Below are 18,549 nucleotides of genomic sequence, written 5' to 3'. Positions count from 1 at the left end.
GATGATGTCATCAGTGATGTCATCAGTGATGTCATTTGAGATGTCATCAGTGATGTCATCAGTGATGTCACTGACCATGTCATGAATGATGTAATATGTGACATGATCAGCAGTGGATTGCGGGTGCGCAATATATAGTTAGTGCAACTAACTATATATGGAATTTCAATGGTTTTGTGTGAGTAAAATAAGGTTTTTTAAATGCTAATTCCTAACTATATATGGTCTATAACCTATGGTTTTTTCAGTGAATATATATATATATATGCAAAAAAGAAGGAGAGAACTCTGGGTAGTTCTCAAGTTTAGGTGGAAAGCAGCCCCTGTTAGAGCACTCTCAACACCAGCGACACTCTAGATCTGCTCACCTCAAATGTCTGTTTTTCTATCAAAGTTTTTAAGCATAGGATTAGCACAGTGCTATCCACGGCGAGATAGAAAATGACAAAGTCTTTTGAAATTTATACAGCAAAGTCTTTAAGCATAGGACTAGTACAGTGCAGTCCTTGCCGAGCTGTAAAATACAAAAGCCATTTATCACTCCAGGCACAATATTACAGCTTTGAATTAGTAAAATACCAACTCAAGCCAACCTGAAATGAGTAAAAGCAACCCCATACACAGTGTTTCGCTCTAATTAGAGCTCTTCAGAGAGGTATAGCTGTGTCCCGACACAAGGGAGCACCCAGTATTAAGTCAAAACAAAACCCTTTCAGGCATAGAGTGACGCATAAATTATGCAAAAAAGAAGGAGAGAACTCTGGGTAGTTCTCAAGTTTAGGTGGAAAGCAGCCCCTGTTAGAGCACTCTCAACACCAGCGACACTCTCGATCTGCTCACCTCAAATGTCTGTTTTTCTATCAAAGTTTTTAAGCATAGGATTAGCACAGTGCTATCCACGCCGAGATAGAAAATGACAAAGTCTTTTGAAATTTATACAGCAAAGTCTTTAAGCGTAGGACTAGTACAGTGCAGTCCTTGCCGAGCTGTAAAATTACAAAAGCCATTTATCACTCCAGGCACAATATTACAGCTTTGAATTATTAAAATACCAGTCCAAGCCAACCTGAAATGAGTAAAAGCAACCCCTGACAGTGTTTCGCTCTAATTAGAGCTCTTCAGAGAGGTATAGCTTTGTCCAGACACAAGGGAGCACCCAGTATTAAGTCAAAACAAAACCCTTTCAGGCATAGAGTGACGCATAAATTATGCAAAAAAGAAGGAGAGAACTCTGGGTAGTTCTCAAGTTTAGGTGGAAAGCAGCCCCTGTTAGAGCACTCTCAACACCTGCGACACTCTAGATCTGCTCACCTCAAATGTCTGTTTTTCTATCAAAGTTTTTAAGCATAGGATTAGTACAGTGCTATCCACGCCGAGATAGAAAATGACAAAGTCTTTTGAAATTTATACAGCAAAGTCTTTAAGCATAGGACTAGTACAGTGCAGTCCTTGCCGAGCTGTAAAATTACAAAAGCCATTTATCACTCCAGGCACAATATTACAGCTTTGAATTAGTAAAATACCAACTCAAGCCAACCTGAAATGAGTTTTACTCTTTTCACACTTTTTTACACTTATTCAGGTTTGCTCAAACTGATAATACTTTTAATAATGCTCTCCTCAGAATACCAAGCACTGCTCTGTGACATCTGAAGGATTGTTTATGTGATGTCTGTGAGACTTCAGAGACATAGTGATCCTTGGTTACTTCATTAAACCACTCAAAGCAAAGGAGACAGTTGGAGAACAATGTACTGATTTAGGGTAAGAAAATGATAAGTCGTGCAAATTACAGTAAATGTAGTTTGAAGGAAATTACACACAGCACAAAAAACGTTTGTCCAAATAATTTATTTTTCATTTCTCCCATTATTAATTTTTTAGCAAAATAAGAAAACTTCTATAAAAATGTAACAATAAAAAAATACATACAAAATAGACAGTCGAAACATCAATTGAATAGAAGTAGCTTATGGAATACAACATTAATGTCTGTTACGCAGATTTAAACACATAGCAAAATATGTACATAAATATATACTTTTGAGTTTGTTCCGAGTGACAGTGATTCTTTCTTAAATCTGTCTTAATAGTAAAAGTTATCTTTGGATTCTGATATCATAAATATTTACTTTAGTGCTAGTTATATATACAAGTAGTTTTAAATAAAAAAAGTTGTAGAGGAAATTATATATAATGCATTTCCAGTTAACGACTCTATCAGGATTACTAGTATTTTTAATCCAAACCTCAGGCCCTGGTTAAACAGTTTGAAGACACCATTAGGAAGTTTAATGTATTTGTTAAGGATTTAAATTCCAATATTTGCATTGGTTTTAAATGTGGAAGCATTTTGTTGGTTGTTTCATTAATTAAGAGGATTGACAATATTGTTTAAATACTGAATTTGAATTGGTTGGTGCAGATAGAATTATCATACTTGCGAGATCATATGCCTAAATTCTGATTCACAAAATATCTTACAGTCACAATCATCATTTATGATTGAAAAAATTAGGGGGTTCATTATGAAAAGTGACGCATCACTGGGCAAAAACAGCGATACATCACTTTTCATAGTGCCATCATCACTACACCATTAACATACCTTATTTACAATACGGCGCTCTATGGCGCAAGGATTTACAGAGTCATCAGGAATTCTGACGTAACTGGTGGTGCAAAAATTATGCATTGCTGGTTTGTGTCGGAAAACGGACGCAACTCCAGCAATGTGTCATGACCCATGGGCAAGACCAATGTAAAAAGACCTGCATCAATCCTTACGCCTACTAGAAGCCGGTGTAAGAATTTTGATGTAGTTGTGGCGTAGTGAAATCTCATAAATTTCACTGCGCCACTTCTACAAGGCTTTTTTATTGGGTAACGCCCACCCTGCATACATTATAACTGAAGCATTATGTCTACTTAGATGCGTCACTTTGTAATTAGGGCACGTTGATTACCCTGCTGCGCCGTCACGAAAAAGTGGCACAACAGCGGTGTAAGCCCTTCATAAATAGGAACCTATGTTTGTACTGAAATTCACAAATCCTGATTCACAGAATGAAGAATTGTGGATTTTTAAGCAGCAACTTGAAGTTTCTACAGCAAAATACCTTGGCACATTTGGCAGATGTTTCAGACCTGTGTCTAAAGTTTAATGTATGAAAATGGATATTCCAAATGGAGGGGTTGTGGGGTGCCTTTGATAAGATATTGTGGATATTCCCAAACATTTCCAATGGTTTTGCACTCAATTTCCATAATCATACTGCTAAACATGCCTTAGTAAGTGTATTAGTAGTTAGTAGGAAAGTGTACACATCGGTGCTCCAAAGATTGCTAAAATCCCATATAGAGTAGGGGCAAATGGGAAATAAATAAAATGTGCAAATGCACGTTTCTGTTCTACAAAGTACTGAGTGTACTTTGAGTTTCTTGTGAATCCTCAAAAACATTGCTAATCTAGGCAAATCATGTAGCTAGTCTACAGTAAGTAGACATAGCCATTTTTTCACGCTTCTTCAGGAATTCTACATTTATAAGGCAAAGCCCTATCAAGGTTAGGATATGCCACAACGTATACATCTTACTCTGTATGACCATCCAAAATGACGTTTTAAGGAATTATTCAGCTATGGTGAATACAAAAGTCAATATTTCTCCTTGCATATTTTTTTGGGTAGTAGTTTTTCGGGAATGTTTAATAAAGATTAAACGTAAAATGCCCTGCTTGTTTTCTTTGCTGTCATTGTTCTAGGGGCATTCAACATGGCAAGTAACAGCAATTTGGTGAAATTAGGGCATTTTGAACAGAGCTTTGTTTTGATCAATAATTTCTTTGCTGAGTGCTAACAAGTTAAAGGTTGATAAAATCAAGACAACCAGATTCATTGAACAGGTTGAGGTGGCATCTGGCTCTTGCTTTTGAGGCAAGTACGTAGTTTTATGTAAAGAGAAGAATGTTCGCCATGTACCAAGCACTTAGAAAGTCTGAGAGTGGCAGGGAGGACATTCCTGAGAGTCGGGCATTATAGATAGGTAGTCACCTACTAAACCATACATACTTGCCTGGACAAATAGCCATCAAGCTGTAGAAGGTGGGATTTAGCCATATGTATGGCTGGTTGGACTTGACAATCTAATTTAAGTACAGAAGTCTACAGTGGTTCCAAACTTTCTGATATCCGTTAACATCCTAAAATCAGGGTAGAGACTTCATGTTAGGAGCAATGTGATACGTCCTTTTAAAACCAAAGCCTGTGTATGTGACTTGCTTCAAGACCCTTTCTATGTTGCTCAGCTCATTGTAATAATTAGGTGGGACATGAAACATTCCGTGGGCCAAGGAAACCTGTAGGGGGTTATCAGTGGGGAATACCTTTCAAATAGAATGGGCAAAGTCAATGTTCTCCTGGGTGTAATTTAATCCCCAAAGCCCTAAAGACTCGCCACTGGCTCTCAGTGGACACCAGGTTCAAATTCAAGATACTCGTGACTATCCATAAGGCCTGTGGAACTTGGACTCAACATACTTACAAATACTCACTCCACATTTCACCCCATCCAGACACCTTCATTGTGCTTCACAACATCTAGTCTCAAAATACCTATACAAGGCATGCAAACATGTAGACATGGTGACCAATCCCTGTTAGTACCTGTCAGCATACTGCAGAATGGCTTACACCCCCAATGTCAGAGCTGACCCAAACAACCTCTGATTCAGAAAACATCTCACAACTAAACAATTCAAGGAATCATTTGTCTGAGTTCCCTTTTGGATCAAGATCTAAGAATGGAGGATGATGGTTTAATCTCAAGATGTGGACTCGAATAACACATTGACTACTGGATATTATTTGCATGCTGTGCCACCTTTAGAAACACAAACACCTTTAGGTTATTGGAAGATGGTACTTAGTGCTTTACATTATTTAACGGGTCACTAGACATCGCTAACTCCCTCACAACAGTGGACATAGAGCCTGATAAAGACAATGATCCCAGACCCACTAGCTTCGTTTTTTAAAACAACAACAGAGAAATATTTACAACATTATTATCATATTCATACTTAATGACTGAGAAAACATATGCACAATCATATCAATTTTACATTGGGAGTCTTCAAAAACCGAATGTTGTGCATAAACCTGCTGGCAGACTTTTTGAAATAGAATTTGTGTCAACATTTTGCAGAATGTCCAAATACTTTTCTTTCACACTTTGTAAAAGACATATGTTGAATTTCAAAGATGTAATCTGTCCAGCAGTAATCATGCAATGAAAAAGGAATATAACACTTGGTTATGGATTCTGCGATTCTGCAGCATGATGTTTTCCATGCAACTACGGACTTGCCGCATTTGCCCCATAATCCCCTGTATACTGCATAAAACGTTTCTAGCTCAATCGGTTCAAAAGTTAGAATAAAGACGTCAAACATGGTACAATGCTTGGGACAGATCTTTTGCAAAGCTTAACTGAACACCTTTCAGTTGATGACTGCTTTATTCAGGAGTTAAACTGATACTAATGAGGTGAAACGTTTGCTCTGGTAGTATTTATATATGTTAACCTGAAAAAATAGCAGAATAATATTGCCACAGAATCTGTCTTTTTCCGTATAATTTAGTCATTCCTGCTGCATAATTAGGTCCTTCATTGCCACAGTGGACCCTCATATAGGACTTAATATACATTTTTATAGCTCACACAACCACACACATGCTTCAATAAATAATCAAGCAGAAAAAAAACTTCTTCCATGTCACTTTCATCCACTAAAATAGTTTTTGTTTGTAGTTACAAGCAGCTATGTTTCAGTGACTGCATCTGATTTCCAATAATTTCCAAAAATAATTTCTGGTATATTCTGTACATTTTTGCGCCATGAAGGAATTTAACCAATTTCTTTAGTTTCTGTCCTAATTCTTCAGGGAGTTTTCTAAATTTCAAACGCTGCAGTGCTTTAATTGTGTCAGGATTGGCACTTTTCATCCTCCATAGGCTGAGCAGTTTCAGAATTTGCCTGGAAGGAGGACATGTCACCGGGATCTTCTCCACAATCTCTTGTCTTAGTTTCTTCCCCGGCAAAGCGTGCTTAAGCGCCATAAGATGCTCCAGGGTGAGATTCAGGGTTCCGATATGATTAAACACCTCCTTTTCACAAATATCTATGTCTGCATTAAAAAAAACACAAAACAAGCAATGAGTATTATTTATTAATATCTGGGGATAGTTATAATGACAACTTGTCTCAATAGGCGAGTAGAGTGATCCCTCTGAAGATGATTTTGGCTTTACTTTACACACATACTGAGGTTTATGAAAGCGCTAACTTATTTTGTTTAATTCGATGCAATATGCATTACTTCGCTTCTATTTAGGTATTTAGAGGATCTTTCATAGTTTGCCAGAGTGGAAGCCTTGCTTTGACCCATATTGACTCTCGCTCCTCCAATCCTGAGGTTTTCTCACCCCATTTAAAACTGAGGGTACCACTGATTTATAAAGTCTCCCGCTCTACCAGTGGTCATTCCTTGGCAGTGATCCATTCACCACAGGCCTCTTTCTTTTAATGCATCTTGAACCTAATGGTTTCAACCGTTTTCTTGCAATAAAAATACATAGATCCATTGAGCTCATTCCAACAAAGCAGATATGGATGTTTTATTAAACTTTAAATATTCAGGGTGCACTTATCAGTGGCTGTTTTTGATTTGTTTCCAAGCTAACTACATACCTGATGTGATTTTTGAAAGCCATTGTTAATGGTATTTCCTATTTGCTGCCTTGGAGCATGATATTCATTTATTCTTTCAGAAGAGAAGTAACATAAAAAAATAAAGCATGACATGGTATATCTGCATCTCAATAAATAATGTATGTATACGATTACACACCATTTTAGATCCATGATATTAATAAATAATAAGGTCTGGAACCCTATCAGATCCAAGAACCAGAACTTAAGAAGAGTTGGCTTGCATTGTTTTGTGCCCATGACCAGTACGGTTGAGGGATGTGAAAGTTACACCAGCCCTTGATGCTGATGAGCATTAAAATAGCTTTCTGTCAATTCCTTGACCCTCTGAAGCAAGTGAGTTGAAATTATGTAATAAGGTAGGCTTGCACGATCAGTTATAAACCATATCAATTGACTTTGCAAATGCTTGTTTTTAAGTGTCTGTATCTGGGTAGCATGTTGTGTCTGTACCACTGACCTGCAACATGCCTGGGCCCCCATTGTAGAACATACTTTGCATCAGTGGTGGCTGGTGACATTTGAAAGTGGTAGTGCGTATAGGTTCGGGATGTGTGCCTTATGGCAATAGAGCATAACGAGCAAGGCAAAACGTATAGCGGGCAAATACATAACATGAGTCAAAGGATTTTAACTAGATTTACTAACAGGGAGCACAGCAGCAGACAAAACATCACCAACAGCAAGGAACAGCGCTAGCAGATGCGATAGTGCAAACCTCTCTCGCTCTCTCTCACACATACAAATATACAACAGCGTTAGCATATTCTTTCCAAATACATAGAACTGGGATACACAAATCCACGTATGTCCAATTTTGGAAAGGAAGTTTGGTCGTTTACACCATTCACCCTGAACACAGACATATCTCACACATTTATTCACTCAAAGAGTTTTCTTCTAAGTTATTCAAGCTATCTTCCAAAAGATATCATCTCACCTGTGCTGTAATTCCTTGTGGTTGGGCCACATTTATACTTTACAGAGGTCAAAACTGGCCCTAGACAGAAGCAAAACATCACAGAAATGGGTGCCTACGCACAGGCCAAAGTCTGAGCCCAATGCAGGCTGTGGATACAGCATCGATGGAAGGACAACACGATTAGGGGGAATGGCAGAAACAGGAGTGTGAACTGTGTGCCTGCATGTCGATAACAAATTCTGCTCACGCCCTCTGATTGCCAGAAAGGTAAACCGAGCCCACTGCTGTCTATGAATAAAATAGAAAACCTGATCTGGCCTTGAGAACCTCACAACTACGAAGGGTCACTGAAGTAGAGGATTTATGGTGTACCTTGCCATTTATAACTGTCTACGAAGCGCAAATTATAGGTTTCTGAGACCGTGTGCCAATGCAAGGTATATTTAAAAATACATAATGAAAAAGTGCAGAGCATCCACTTGCAAGCCGTAAAGTGGGGCTGGGTGAAATTTAGAATGGTCACTCTCCCTGAACGATCGTTGACCCGAGGGCTTCATGAGTCATGCAGCTTACTACCGACATCAAGGAGTTAGGCAAAGTTCAGCGGTCTTGGAGAATTAAAGCTGCCTGCATTCCAAATTTAATGACGTGCTGTTAGGGCCAACATCTAAATATACCTTTTAACTTTTGAGGCTACAGGGTCTCGCTGTCTATGCTTCACCTTTTTCCGTCCCATTCTATTCTACCCACACATTGACTTAGCTAATAATAATCATCACAATCAAAATTATAGTATTAGTAACAAAACAATAATAACAACAATGAAATATATACTTACTCGCCTCAATGGAAGTCGCGAAAACCTGGAAAGCCTGAAACTATGTGACTGTGAGGAACAATTTCTCATGAATCATTATGGTCATTCGCAGAGGCACAATGTGCGCAGTATACATTTCTGGTGAAGCACAGCCTTGTGTATTGACCGTCGCGAGCCCAGGCATCTCCAGGTCATCGGCAGGGGGCCTGCAGTTATTCTTTGACCCAATGTCTGTCCGCCTCCTCATTTAATGATGCTTTGTTTGAAGCTGTCCAGCGCGTTGTTCAGTCCCACCTGGGTTCCATCAGCTCAAGAGGGGACAACAGTGAGACTGCTGAGGAGGGCCCTGAAACTCTCGATGAGGACGCGAAGTCCCCAGACGGGGACCCTGAGCCAGGGGACGATGACAGTCGGAGGGCGACACACTGCTGGAGAGACCCGGCGAGTCTGAAGACAGAGGTAGCGCCTTGATTCAAAGGGCCTGTTCGAGGGTGCTGCTTCTGGACACAAATGCATTTTCTGTAAGATTCAGTTATAATTAAGCCGCTGGTTTCCCAAATATATAGCATGGGTTTGTAATCAGTCGTAGCCCGCGAGTCATGAGTATGCCGGCTGCGTCTTAACATGGGAGTCAATCACAACGCTGCAATGGCAGTGGTGTGAGTGGTTAGTCACATCGGAGAGCGCCCCAGCTGCGCCATCTTCTCTATGGACGCTGCATGCAGCAGCCTACATAGAGAAAAACAGCCTACATAGAGAAAAAGGGAGAGTGGGCGGTCCTGCTCGAGGGCAGAGAGGGGAGTGGCTTACCCACTGTTGTGGGTACTGACTGTTTGGTCGGCTCCAGGGCCGGTTTTGCAATATCGGCTCCCTGTAACGAAAGTAGCAGTAGTGCTAAAGCGGCTGGCGGCAGCAGTGCTTCTCACTAGCACCCCCCAGGGGGACTGGTTTGTGGTCCCTGTCCGGCCCTGGTTATATGCTGTGTGTTGTGCTGAAATGGAATTTGCCAGTGTGTATCCATATCCCCCAAGCAATAGGCACACTTGTGTGCTTTCCGCCATTACATCTAAGAAAAGTATAGCTCTGACCTTTGATGCTGTGTGAAACAGTTTCTGATCTCAAGTGGTTTAGTGAACTTTGATCAGTTTACCTCAATGAATCAGACACAATGTAGACACTTTGGGTCTTATTGTCTTTTTCATTCTGAATATGTTCCCATCAGAAGCACCAGATGTAATATTCCAGGCTATATCTTAATAGTAATCTGCTCTGCACACAGGTTGGTCATTCAATGCTTCTTTATTATTTTCTCTCTGCTGCATATCACATACACGTCCGTCCCCTCGGTCAGTCCTGGTCGATCTAACGTCCTTCCTGTCCCCTGACCGGATGTGGTGTCCGGTGACCTGGTCACCTCCCTCATGACCCACAGGGTCCTAGTGTCCTCCAGTCCTTGTCTGTCAGGTCATGACATCTCCCCCCTTGTTGCAAATAAATGTCCATGGTACTCTTCCTTGTTGGCGAGAGAGAAGAAAGAGAGAGAGAGAGAGAGAGAGAGAGAGAGAGAGAGAGAGAGAGAGAGAGAGAGAGTCCATAGGTCTGGTTCGACCTTTCTCCCCAGTCTCTGCCTCCTACGTTTTATCACTTAGTCTCTTTGTCCCCTTGCATTCCCCTCTTGGTCGTTGTTCTCTGCCATCAGCTTTGCTTCTCTTTTTCAGTTGTCCTCCGTCTGCTCTCCGCTTGTCAGCTTCTTTTCGTCTTGGTCGTTGTTCTCTGCCTTCTCTCCGCTTGCCAGACTCTCGTCGTCTGCTTCTTGTTCCTCTCTTTCTCGGGCCGCCCTTTGTTGTGTGTGTTCCCTCTGGGATTCTTCTTAGTTCTCTTCCTCTTTCTTTGGTCCCTGCGTCTTCTCTTCGCTTGCTCTCAGCTTGTCTTTTATTTTTTTCATATGTCATGGTCATAAAACCCATTGTTTGTGCGGTGTTGTTGCTCATCAGGCATGGTCCTGGGACATCTCCCTTTAGAACATGGATGTCCTCTTTGTTCTTTTTGTCTTTATATCTCAGTTCTTCTGTGAACTTTCCCAGGTTTGTCACCTGTTTCTTTGACCCCCAGGTGAAAACCTTCACATTGGATGCTCTCAGTGTTGGCTTTACTTCCATCTTCTCGTATTCTAATATACACATGACATTGCACGTTGCACCACTGTCTAGTACAAAGTCCGCTTCATGCGCTCCTACTCCTATCCTTGACGAGTCCGTCTTTCCTTGGGTGCTTCTGTCCGTTAGCTGTGGTGTTTCTCCTTTTTCATCTTCCCCACTCAGCTCTGTGTGAACATCCGACATGTGGTATAGTCTCTCCACTTTCTCTTCTTCCTCTTCTTCGCCTGACCCTCGTGATGAACTTCTCCTTTCTTTGTCAACATATCTGACATGCCTTGTTGTCGACTCTTGTTGTCTTCCTGGTCTTCCTCTGTCATCTCTGACTTGTACACCTTGGCACACACTGGCATAGTGGTTTCTTCCATTGCATCGTTTGCACGTCTGCCCAAACGCTGGGCACGGGCCTCTGTGTGGAAATTCCATTCCGCACCTGTAGCATGTTCCTTCAGGCTGTCTCCTTTCTGTTTGCTCTCTCCAGTCATTCCTCCATCGACCGGTGCGATATTTGCTGGTCGTGAAGTGTGCATTTTCGATTTCGACGTTCCTCCCTCTTTCTATTTCCTTAGCATGCGCTGTTGCTCTCGCCTCTGCTCTTGCCAGTGACAGGATGTTCTCCAATGAGGTTGGTTCCTTCAATATTCTTGCCCTGAATCCTGTGTCACGACAGCCTTCAATAATCCGTAGCCTTATTGCTTGTTCGTTATCGAATTTGTCGAATTCACAATGTGTCACCAGTTTTCTCAGCCTTGTCGCGAAGTCATTTAGCGTTTCGTCAATTTGTTGACACGCAATGGTAAAGGTATATCGTTCAAAGTCAATATTTCGCTGTGGGTCAAACTTGGCCGTTAGGCATTTCTTTAGTTTCTCATATGTCTTTGTTTCTTCGGTAGGCAGTGTCACCAGAAGTTCTTCGACGTCATCCCCTGCTAAGTTCAGCAGTAACCCTAGTCTCTTTCCGTCTGTTACATCTGTCGCTTCCATATATCTTTCAAACCGTCTGATCCACTTCTCCCATCGAATTCCTGTTTGTGGCTCCGATAGGTTGAACGGCAGTGGGCTCCTGTATTGTGCGCTGGGCTTTGGGTCTGCCATTCTTGCCTTTTTGTCTTTATCTGCTATTTCCTCCTCTTGTTCTTTCGCTCCTTTGTGCGTTGTATATCTTTCCTTTTGCTCTTTGCCCTTTTTTTTGCCTGTTTCCTCCTTTTCTTTTGTCTGTCTTTTTCTTCTTTTCTCTTTTGTTCTTCTTCTTCTTTTCTCTTTTGTTTGTCTCTTTCTTCTTCCTTTATTTTCCTATGTTTAGCCTTTTCTGGGCTTTCCTAGTCCTTTTGCCTTTGTTCTTGTCTTTTTTTTGTATATTTTTTTGCTTCTTTTCTTCCTTGCCTGACCTTGAAATGGCCGCCCTGTTGATTTCTATGGTCCCTCTTCGTATTTGTCTTTTTCCTAAAATGGCCGCTTCTTTTCTCGCGAGATTTTGCGATCGAAATCTTGCTCGCCTGACTTAGAAATGGCCGCTTCCCAGATCTCGCTTCTGATTGGCCTAGCCGCCTGATTTCAAAATGGCCGCCGAGACTCTCGCGCCTCTATTTTGAAATCACACGTCCCTTCGCTCTTACCGCGGTTTGCAGGCAATTTCTCAGAAGCGGTCGGGTGGGCTCCGATGTCGCTCCTTTCCTCCTCTTTTTCTTGGCACATCCAGGGTGGGCACCTGGTTCTTCTTGATCTTCTGGTTCTTCTCCGATGTCGCCGTCGATCGATGTGTGACGATCTGCGCGTCGGTTCGTTTCACCCTTCATCGCCAGTTGTCGTGTCTCGCTAGTAGGCGCAGGACAAATGCTGAACTCTGCACACAGGTTGGTCATTCAATGCTTCTGTATTATTTTCTCTCTGCTGCATATCACATACACGTCCGTCCCCTCGGTCAGTCCTGGTCGATCTAACGTCCTTCCTGTCCCCTGACCGGATGTGGTGTCCGGTGAGCTGGTCACCTCCCTCATGACCCACAGGGTCCTAGTGTCCTCCAGTCCTTGTCTGTCAGGTCATGACAAGTGCTAACTATATTTCTATATCTGCTGTTTACAGCTTTCCATGTAGCTCCTAACCTTCTATTTGCTTTTGTTGCATGTTTAAACCCTTTGAGGCTGTCTAATATGATATCTCTCATGTCCCATCATGTGCTGCTTCTCTCGCGCTCTGCACCATAAAAGCATGATTTTGCACTTTGCAGCACTGAAGTTAAGCTGCCAACTCAGGGGCAGATTTACAAGCCCCTTGCGTCACCAGTGTCACTTTTTGTGTCATATTGGTGACGCATTTTACTGCTCTATATTTACAAGGACAGGAAAATCCACCCCGCCTGACTTTTCCTGTCCTTATGAATATGTCCCCTTTGCATGCAGCACTTTGCATAAAAGGGGTGTTCCATGGGTGTTGCTGTGGGTGTTCACATGCTGAATGCAAACCTTAAGGTAGCCTTGGTACAAAGTTCAGGGGCGGGCAAGGTGCATCTTGGCAAAATAAGTTAGGAGCAGTTCTTTGTCTCAGTTGCAGAGTGCTATCACCGGTCTTCTTTTGAGGCAAATGGTTTCTGCCACAACTGGCATTGTCCATCATGCAAGGGAGTTCAGCTTGTGGCATGGGACATGTCTCTTGCACCAGAAGATGGTTTGCACCATTTATTTCTGACCACTTTAATGCTGTCTTTTGGTCTCCCTTCTGTTCCAGGTTTACATCACTGCTTTTGGAGCACCTTGTGGATTGTTCCTTAGCCCCTTTGCAAAACTGAATATTATGTGGCTGTCCCTGCTTCTTCCTGCCTATGATACACAGCTACTGGTCAGACTATCAGGCCATAATACAACTCAGGCACATGCGTTTGATCTTGTTTAGTGACAGACTGGATGGCCACAAATACGTTTAGTCTAAACGCTGATAAAACTGCTGTTTTCATTTTTGTTGGGCTTCCTCCAGTCTAGAAGTTTGCTTAGTGGTCTGCTCAGCTGTGATCACAATCAGAGGTTTGACTCCTTTGTTGCCCTGGCTGCTAAGTTTAATAAAAACGTTGTTTTTACACATCAAGGTACTACGGAAAAGTCTACCTTTCTTGCTTCCACAGGCAAACGTCATTTGATTTAAGATGTAATGCCATCTTGCCTGGATTATGGAAACATATTGCAATTGGGCTTTCACAAATATATATTCTAAACAGGATGCAGCTTATCCAGAACTGTGTCGTGTCTGTATCTTGCCATATGTAATTCGGACCCTATATACCATCAATTAGACATTTGCACAGCTCCCAGTAGCCAAGAGAGAGTTGATTAAGACACTCTAAGACCTAAATTCGGAGTTTGTCATAACTTAATTGTTAGTTCGCTATTTTTCGGAGGTGATAAACAATGGAATTATGAGTTTTCCATGAAAATTAAGCACAACATACATATTTTGGTTATTACCACACCGGTAATTTTTGTGCCCTGTATTTACCGCCCCTTTTTCACCCAGTCCACTACAGCAGGGTGGATATTCCGAAATGTATCCAATGAAAAATCTGACAGTCAGAAAATGGTGACATACAAAGATTTCAGACACACATGCAAACAGTGATATGCAAAGGTGTTAGAATTTTACTTGTCACTTACAATCGAGGGGTTTGAATGGTTCATCATTCAGTACACGTAATGTGTACTGAGTACCTACATGCTCTCTTTGGTCTACATCTCAGGGACTGTTGCTTTTCCCTTTTATTAAGGAGGACCATCTGAGTCTTTTTCTTATCTGTCAGCATCTAAATGGAGCAAGCCTCCTATCAATCTTTGCTTATTAGAGATCCACTTTGCCATCATATACAGCTCAAAACAAATGTGTTCCTCTCCTTGTAACTGCGTTAGTTGTCTTTAGTCTCAAGGAGAATGCTTGGTACCTCTAAGTTTTTAAGTGTTATAATAATTCAATCCATTTTTTTTAGTAAAACTGATGCATTCTGATATTGTTATGTTTTTCTATGTTAAACCAAAGTTGAAGTGGGTCTGACAATTGCATTCCTCTAGTCAATCACTGTAATAATCAACAGATTGCCATAACACCGATTTCAATGTTCTTATGTACTTTCAAACACTATATTTCACACTTACCTTTAATAATCTTACGGACAACATTTTGACCCTTGTTTTGAGATTTCCATAACTTCAACAGATGAAAAATCCTTTCATGGGAGTTATGCCTTTTATCAATCAGTTCTATATTTTCTGCATGCATTTTCATGCCAGGCAAGCTCTGCATTAGTATGTTCAGCCATTTTGGAGCAAGGTCCGTAGGAACAGCAAACCGGAACAATGCTTCCTCACACAGAGTTATATCTGCCGTGAAAAGAGAAGTAGTGGTTTAACATGCATACAGCATATCCTGCCTTGCATAGGATTACATTTAAAAACCATTAGAAACTGCGTGGAAAGAATGTAAACCATATATTTGACCAATGCAGCAAGCAGAAACCAAAATCCCTCACTCATTCATTGAAAAGAACTACTTGAGGCACTTTTACTTTTCAGATTGTGGATACTAAAATGTTAGTTCTTCAAAATAAAGAATCTAATTTTAGATATCGTCTATTATAAGGCTACTCCATTAAAACATGAATGGGTAGATGTACAAAGAACTGGTTGCAAAAAACGGGTTGCCATTTGCGACCAGTAAACAATTTTACAAACTGAACTATGTACTAATAGGTTGGATAATAAAATTCAGATTCATAATGGGTTGCAACCTGACATACCTCATGAACGTAGGTCGCAAATTGTGACTCACTCCATTTGGTGACCCTCAAAGGGAAAGTGGCCTTTTAGGGTCACCAAACCTCAATACCTTTTACTGCCTTTAAATAACTTTTTCTAAATATAGGCCATTTTCCTGAACCACAGCCTAATCCCCAAAAACCTTTCCCAATAGGACGCACTGCACTTTTGCAAATGGCTTACCACCCCTACTATTGAGTCAGTAATTTGTTTTGTGACCAGGATTCAGCCACAAAACAATGACACATCTCATTCGTTAGCCCTCTTTTGAAGGGATACCTACAACATACTCCTTCCAAACAGTGACTCGGTATGGAGTCGCAAACAAATTTAAGGACTCTGTAAAATTGTACTGACTACTAAAATGTCGTTAGTACACGGCACAAAATATTTTTGTAGTCACAAACTGCGATTTCGACTGCTTGCTACATTAAAAGCATTTACTACTTTTGCCCCGTAGATCTAAAAAAAATTATTAATACCTGATTATTAGCTTCCTTAATTTTAAAACTGGTCACAGTGTACGCTGTAGGACATGATCTATTTTCCCTACTAAAACTTTGCAATTATGTAGGTCCCTATAATCAGTCTAGTATTGTCACTAGAAGACTGGCATCATTTAAAAATCACTGCACCTTTGACAAACCTCTTTTCAACCAGAGGTGCTTGCACGCAACAGGTTAAGTAGTATTATACCTATTTCACATTTAGAGGCTGAAGGATCTGCTGCAAGTTGCTGACATATGTTGTCATGTGTTGTGTTTCCTTTGAAGACCATGGTTAGTCCCATTTTTTCGCAGTCTGTGTGTCTCTGACATGCCGCTTTTGTTGAGACCTCATTGGAGAAGAATCCTTGGGGGCACCGCCCACAAACAGTGTCGCTCTCCGGAGTACCTTGAGGAATGTAAAAAACAATCTTGTAGTACAAAATAAAAAAACATAAGTAGAACTTGAAAATAATAGCATTATGACACTGTCAATGATGTGTTCAGCATTGATGTATATTGTTATTTTTTGCAATACTTATGTGTTGAGCAATGATGGGATTCCGCTTTACATTATTATGCATGGTATTCCATAGAAAGACCTAGCTCAGGGAGGTATAGAAACAATGGTGTGCTTCACAAAGACTGAAAACACACAAAATAAATAATCTTTCCTATTTCAAGTATAGAGGTTCTTTTGACCAAGAAGTGAGATGTGATCCATTCTTGAAGTATGCCTTCAACGCGAAAATTCCCAGGAGGACATTACACTTGGAGTTAGGTGAATTGTATCAAAGCACTGCTCAAGAGAAATCTTGATTTAAAGTTTTGGGTATTCATTTAGAGTATAAGCAAATTAAAGAAATATTTGGATTTAAAGAGCTAAACGGTGCATTTAAAAATGCTTTCCTACTAATATATCGCTGCATTTTTACTGCTTTGGTGTCCTGTCTGTCAAAACATTATAAGTGCAGCCTCTACCATTAAGTACTTTTCTGTGAAGGATGCTCCCGCTATGATCCACTTGATAAGCGACTAACATGCTCTTTTGACCATCCACAATGTCCATGGCATCCCTGGACCTCCTTCCTTGACCTTTTAGGGAGCACGCTGCATCTCATGTGGCTTCAGGCCACTGTTGACTGCACAATGCTGGTTCACAGCTGAACTATGAACAGGGTTTCTGTCCAGGGAAAGAGGCACCACCATGATGTCATTCTCCTTCACTAAAAGCGGGACAGCACTTCGCTTTCTGGAAACTCAGGTATTAGGATTGTGGCAACAAAAGATGACTGAGCATACTTAGGATATCTCCAGAATCGTATCATATTCTCATACCCTTTGAGATGTCATCAATGATGAAATTCAACATGTCATGAGTGATGTACTATGTAAGGTCATAAAAAATTCAAGGCGGGAGTGCAAGTTATAGTTAGCTCTGTAAACTTAATGGTGAGTTTCAGTGTTTTTTTTACACAGTTTGTATTTAATTTGAACACTTAACTATAACGTCAGTTTAATCTTTGCATATTACAGTGAATTTCAAGGTTCTCTTTAATGTAAGTTAACACCCTATTACTGTATATAGCCTTTAAGTCACTTTAGGCTTTGGTTTTTCAATGAATGTCTGTATTTTTTATTATCATATTCAGCCAACGCCCCCACTGCACACTGCTTTCGGCCATGAGCTAGTGGGGCTTGACCACAGGACTTGGACTCTTATCAACGTCTGTGCCCAACTTAGACTCCATTTTTAAAAAACATTTCTAAGACATGGGGACTGAGTCCCCGAATACTGTTATAGGGCAACATTTTTTTAGTGCTGAGGCCAGACAATCAGATTGCCTATGCAGGGGATTGGTTTCAGTCCTTGATACTGAAATGGTCAGCAGGAGAAAGAGTCCCATCAGCCAATAGAAGAACTTGTCTTTTTAATTTTTAGTACAGCTGGACTATTGCTAGACCAACCACTCAAATATATCTTATATTTTATCTCCTTTATGCCTACATCAAGCCTTTCTTTAAATGCTAGTTTCTCATAAATAGCTGGCTAGTTTCCCATCAAATTATTAAAAATATGCTTTCTAAATTAAGTTCTGACTTTCTGCTAAATTTGGTGTAATTCTGTTCATCCTTTTTTTCTGTATCAGAAGCAAGGTTTCCTATAGGAATTAACATGTGAAATCAATGTTTTGGGAACTCCCCTGTGTCCTTGCCTCCACTTGATGAATTGGAGAAAAATCATCTATGAAGGAGCCAAGGTGGATAAACTTCCTTTTCTTTCAGGAAAGTTTTATGAAGATTCATCAAACGGCCTGGACCTGACTTGGCAGTTTGAGTTCCGGCTGCACAGAAGTCGATGTTGGATGATGCCACTCCAGCTCTGTATCAGAGTTGGGTATGATGATGGGGTCTACCCCACTGTGGGGCATCTGCACCAGGAACAACGTCACTGGAACAGGCTCCAGGGAAGGTCGAAGTCTCAAATCTGAGCCGTTCCAGATCCACAACTGGATCCAGGGGGCCTGACTAGAGCCAAGGGTGGATCCACAGGCAGAAATCCAGTTTGGGTATCAACTGAACCCATGGGGCCTGAGGGTGCTC

General features: G+C 40.9%; 1 protein-coding gene across 2 annotated transcripts in view; it reads right to left on the bottom strand.

Moving 5' to 3' along the window:
- Positions 1-1,836: 1,836 nt before the first annotated feature.
- TNFRSF11B (TNF receptor superfamily member 11b) overlaps positions 1,837-18,549 on the bottom strand; it is a 51,893-nt gene continuing 35,180 nt past the window's right edge. For both annotated transcript variants that reach the window (XM_078686849.1, XM_078686850.1), the window contains 3 exons: positions 16,157-16,354; positions 14,801-15,025; positions 1,837-6,188 (listed from right to left, as the gene is read on the bottom strand). In XM_078686849.1, the coding sequence (XP_078542975.1) occupies positions 5,812-6,188; positions 14,801-15,025; positions 16,157-16,354 (800 nt within the window). In that variant the 3' untranslated portion in view covers positions 1,837-5,811. The remainder of the gene's footprint in view (positions 6,189-14,800; positions 15,026-16,156; positions 16,355-18,549) is intronic.

This window comes from Lissotriton helveticus, chromosome 4_1 (assembly GCF_964261635.1).
Source record: "Lissotriton helveticus chromosome 4_1, aLisHel1.1, whole genome shotgun sequence".
NCBI lineage: Eukaryota > Metazoa > Chordata > Amphibia > Caudata > Salamandridae > Lissotriton > Lissotriton helveticus.
The sequence above is the reverse complement of the archived record's forward strand: the minus strand, read 5'-3'. Positions and strand labels throughout refer to the sequence as shown.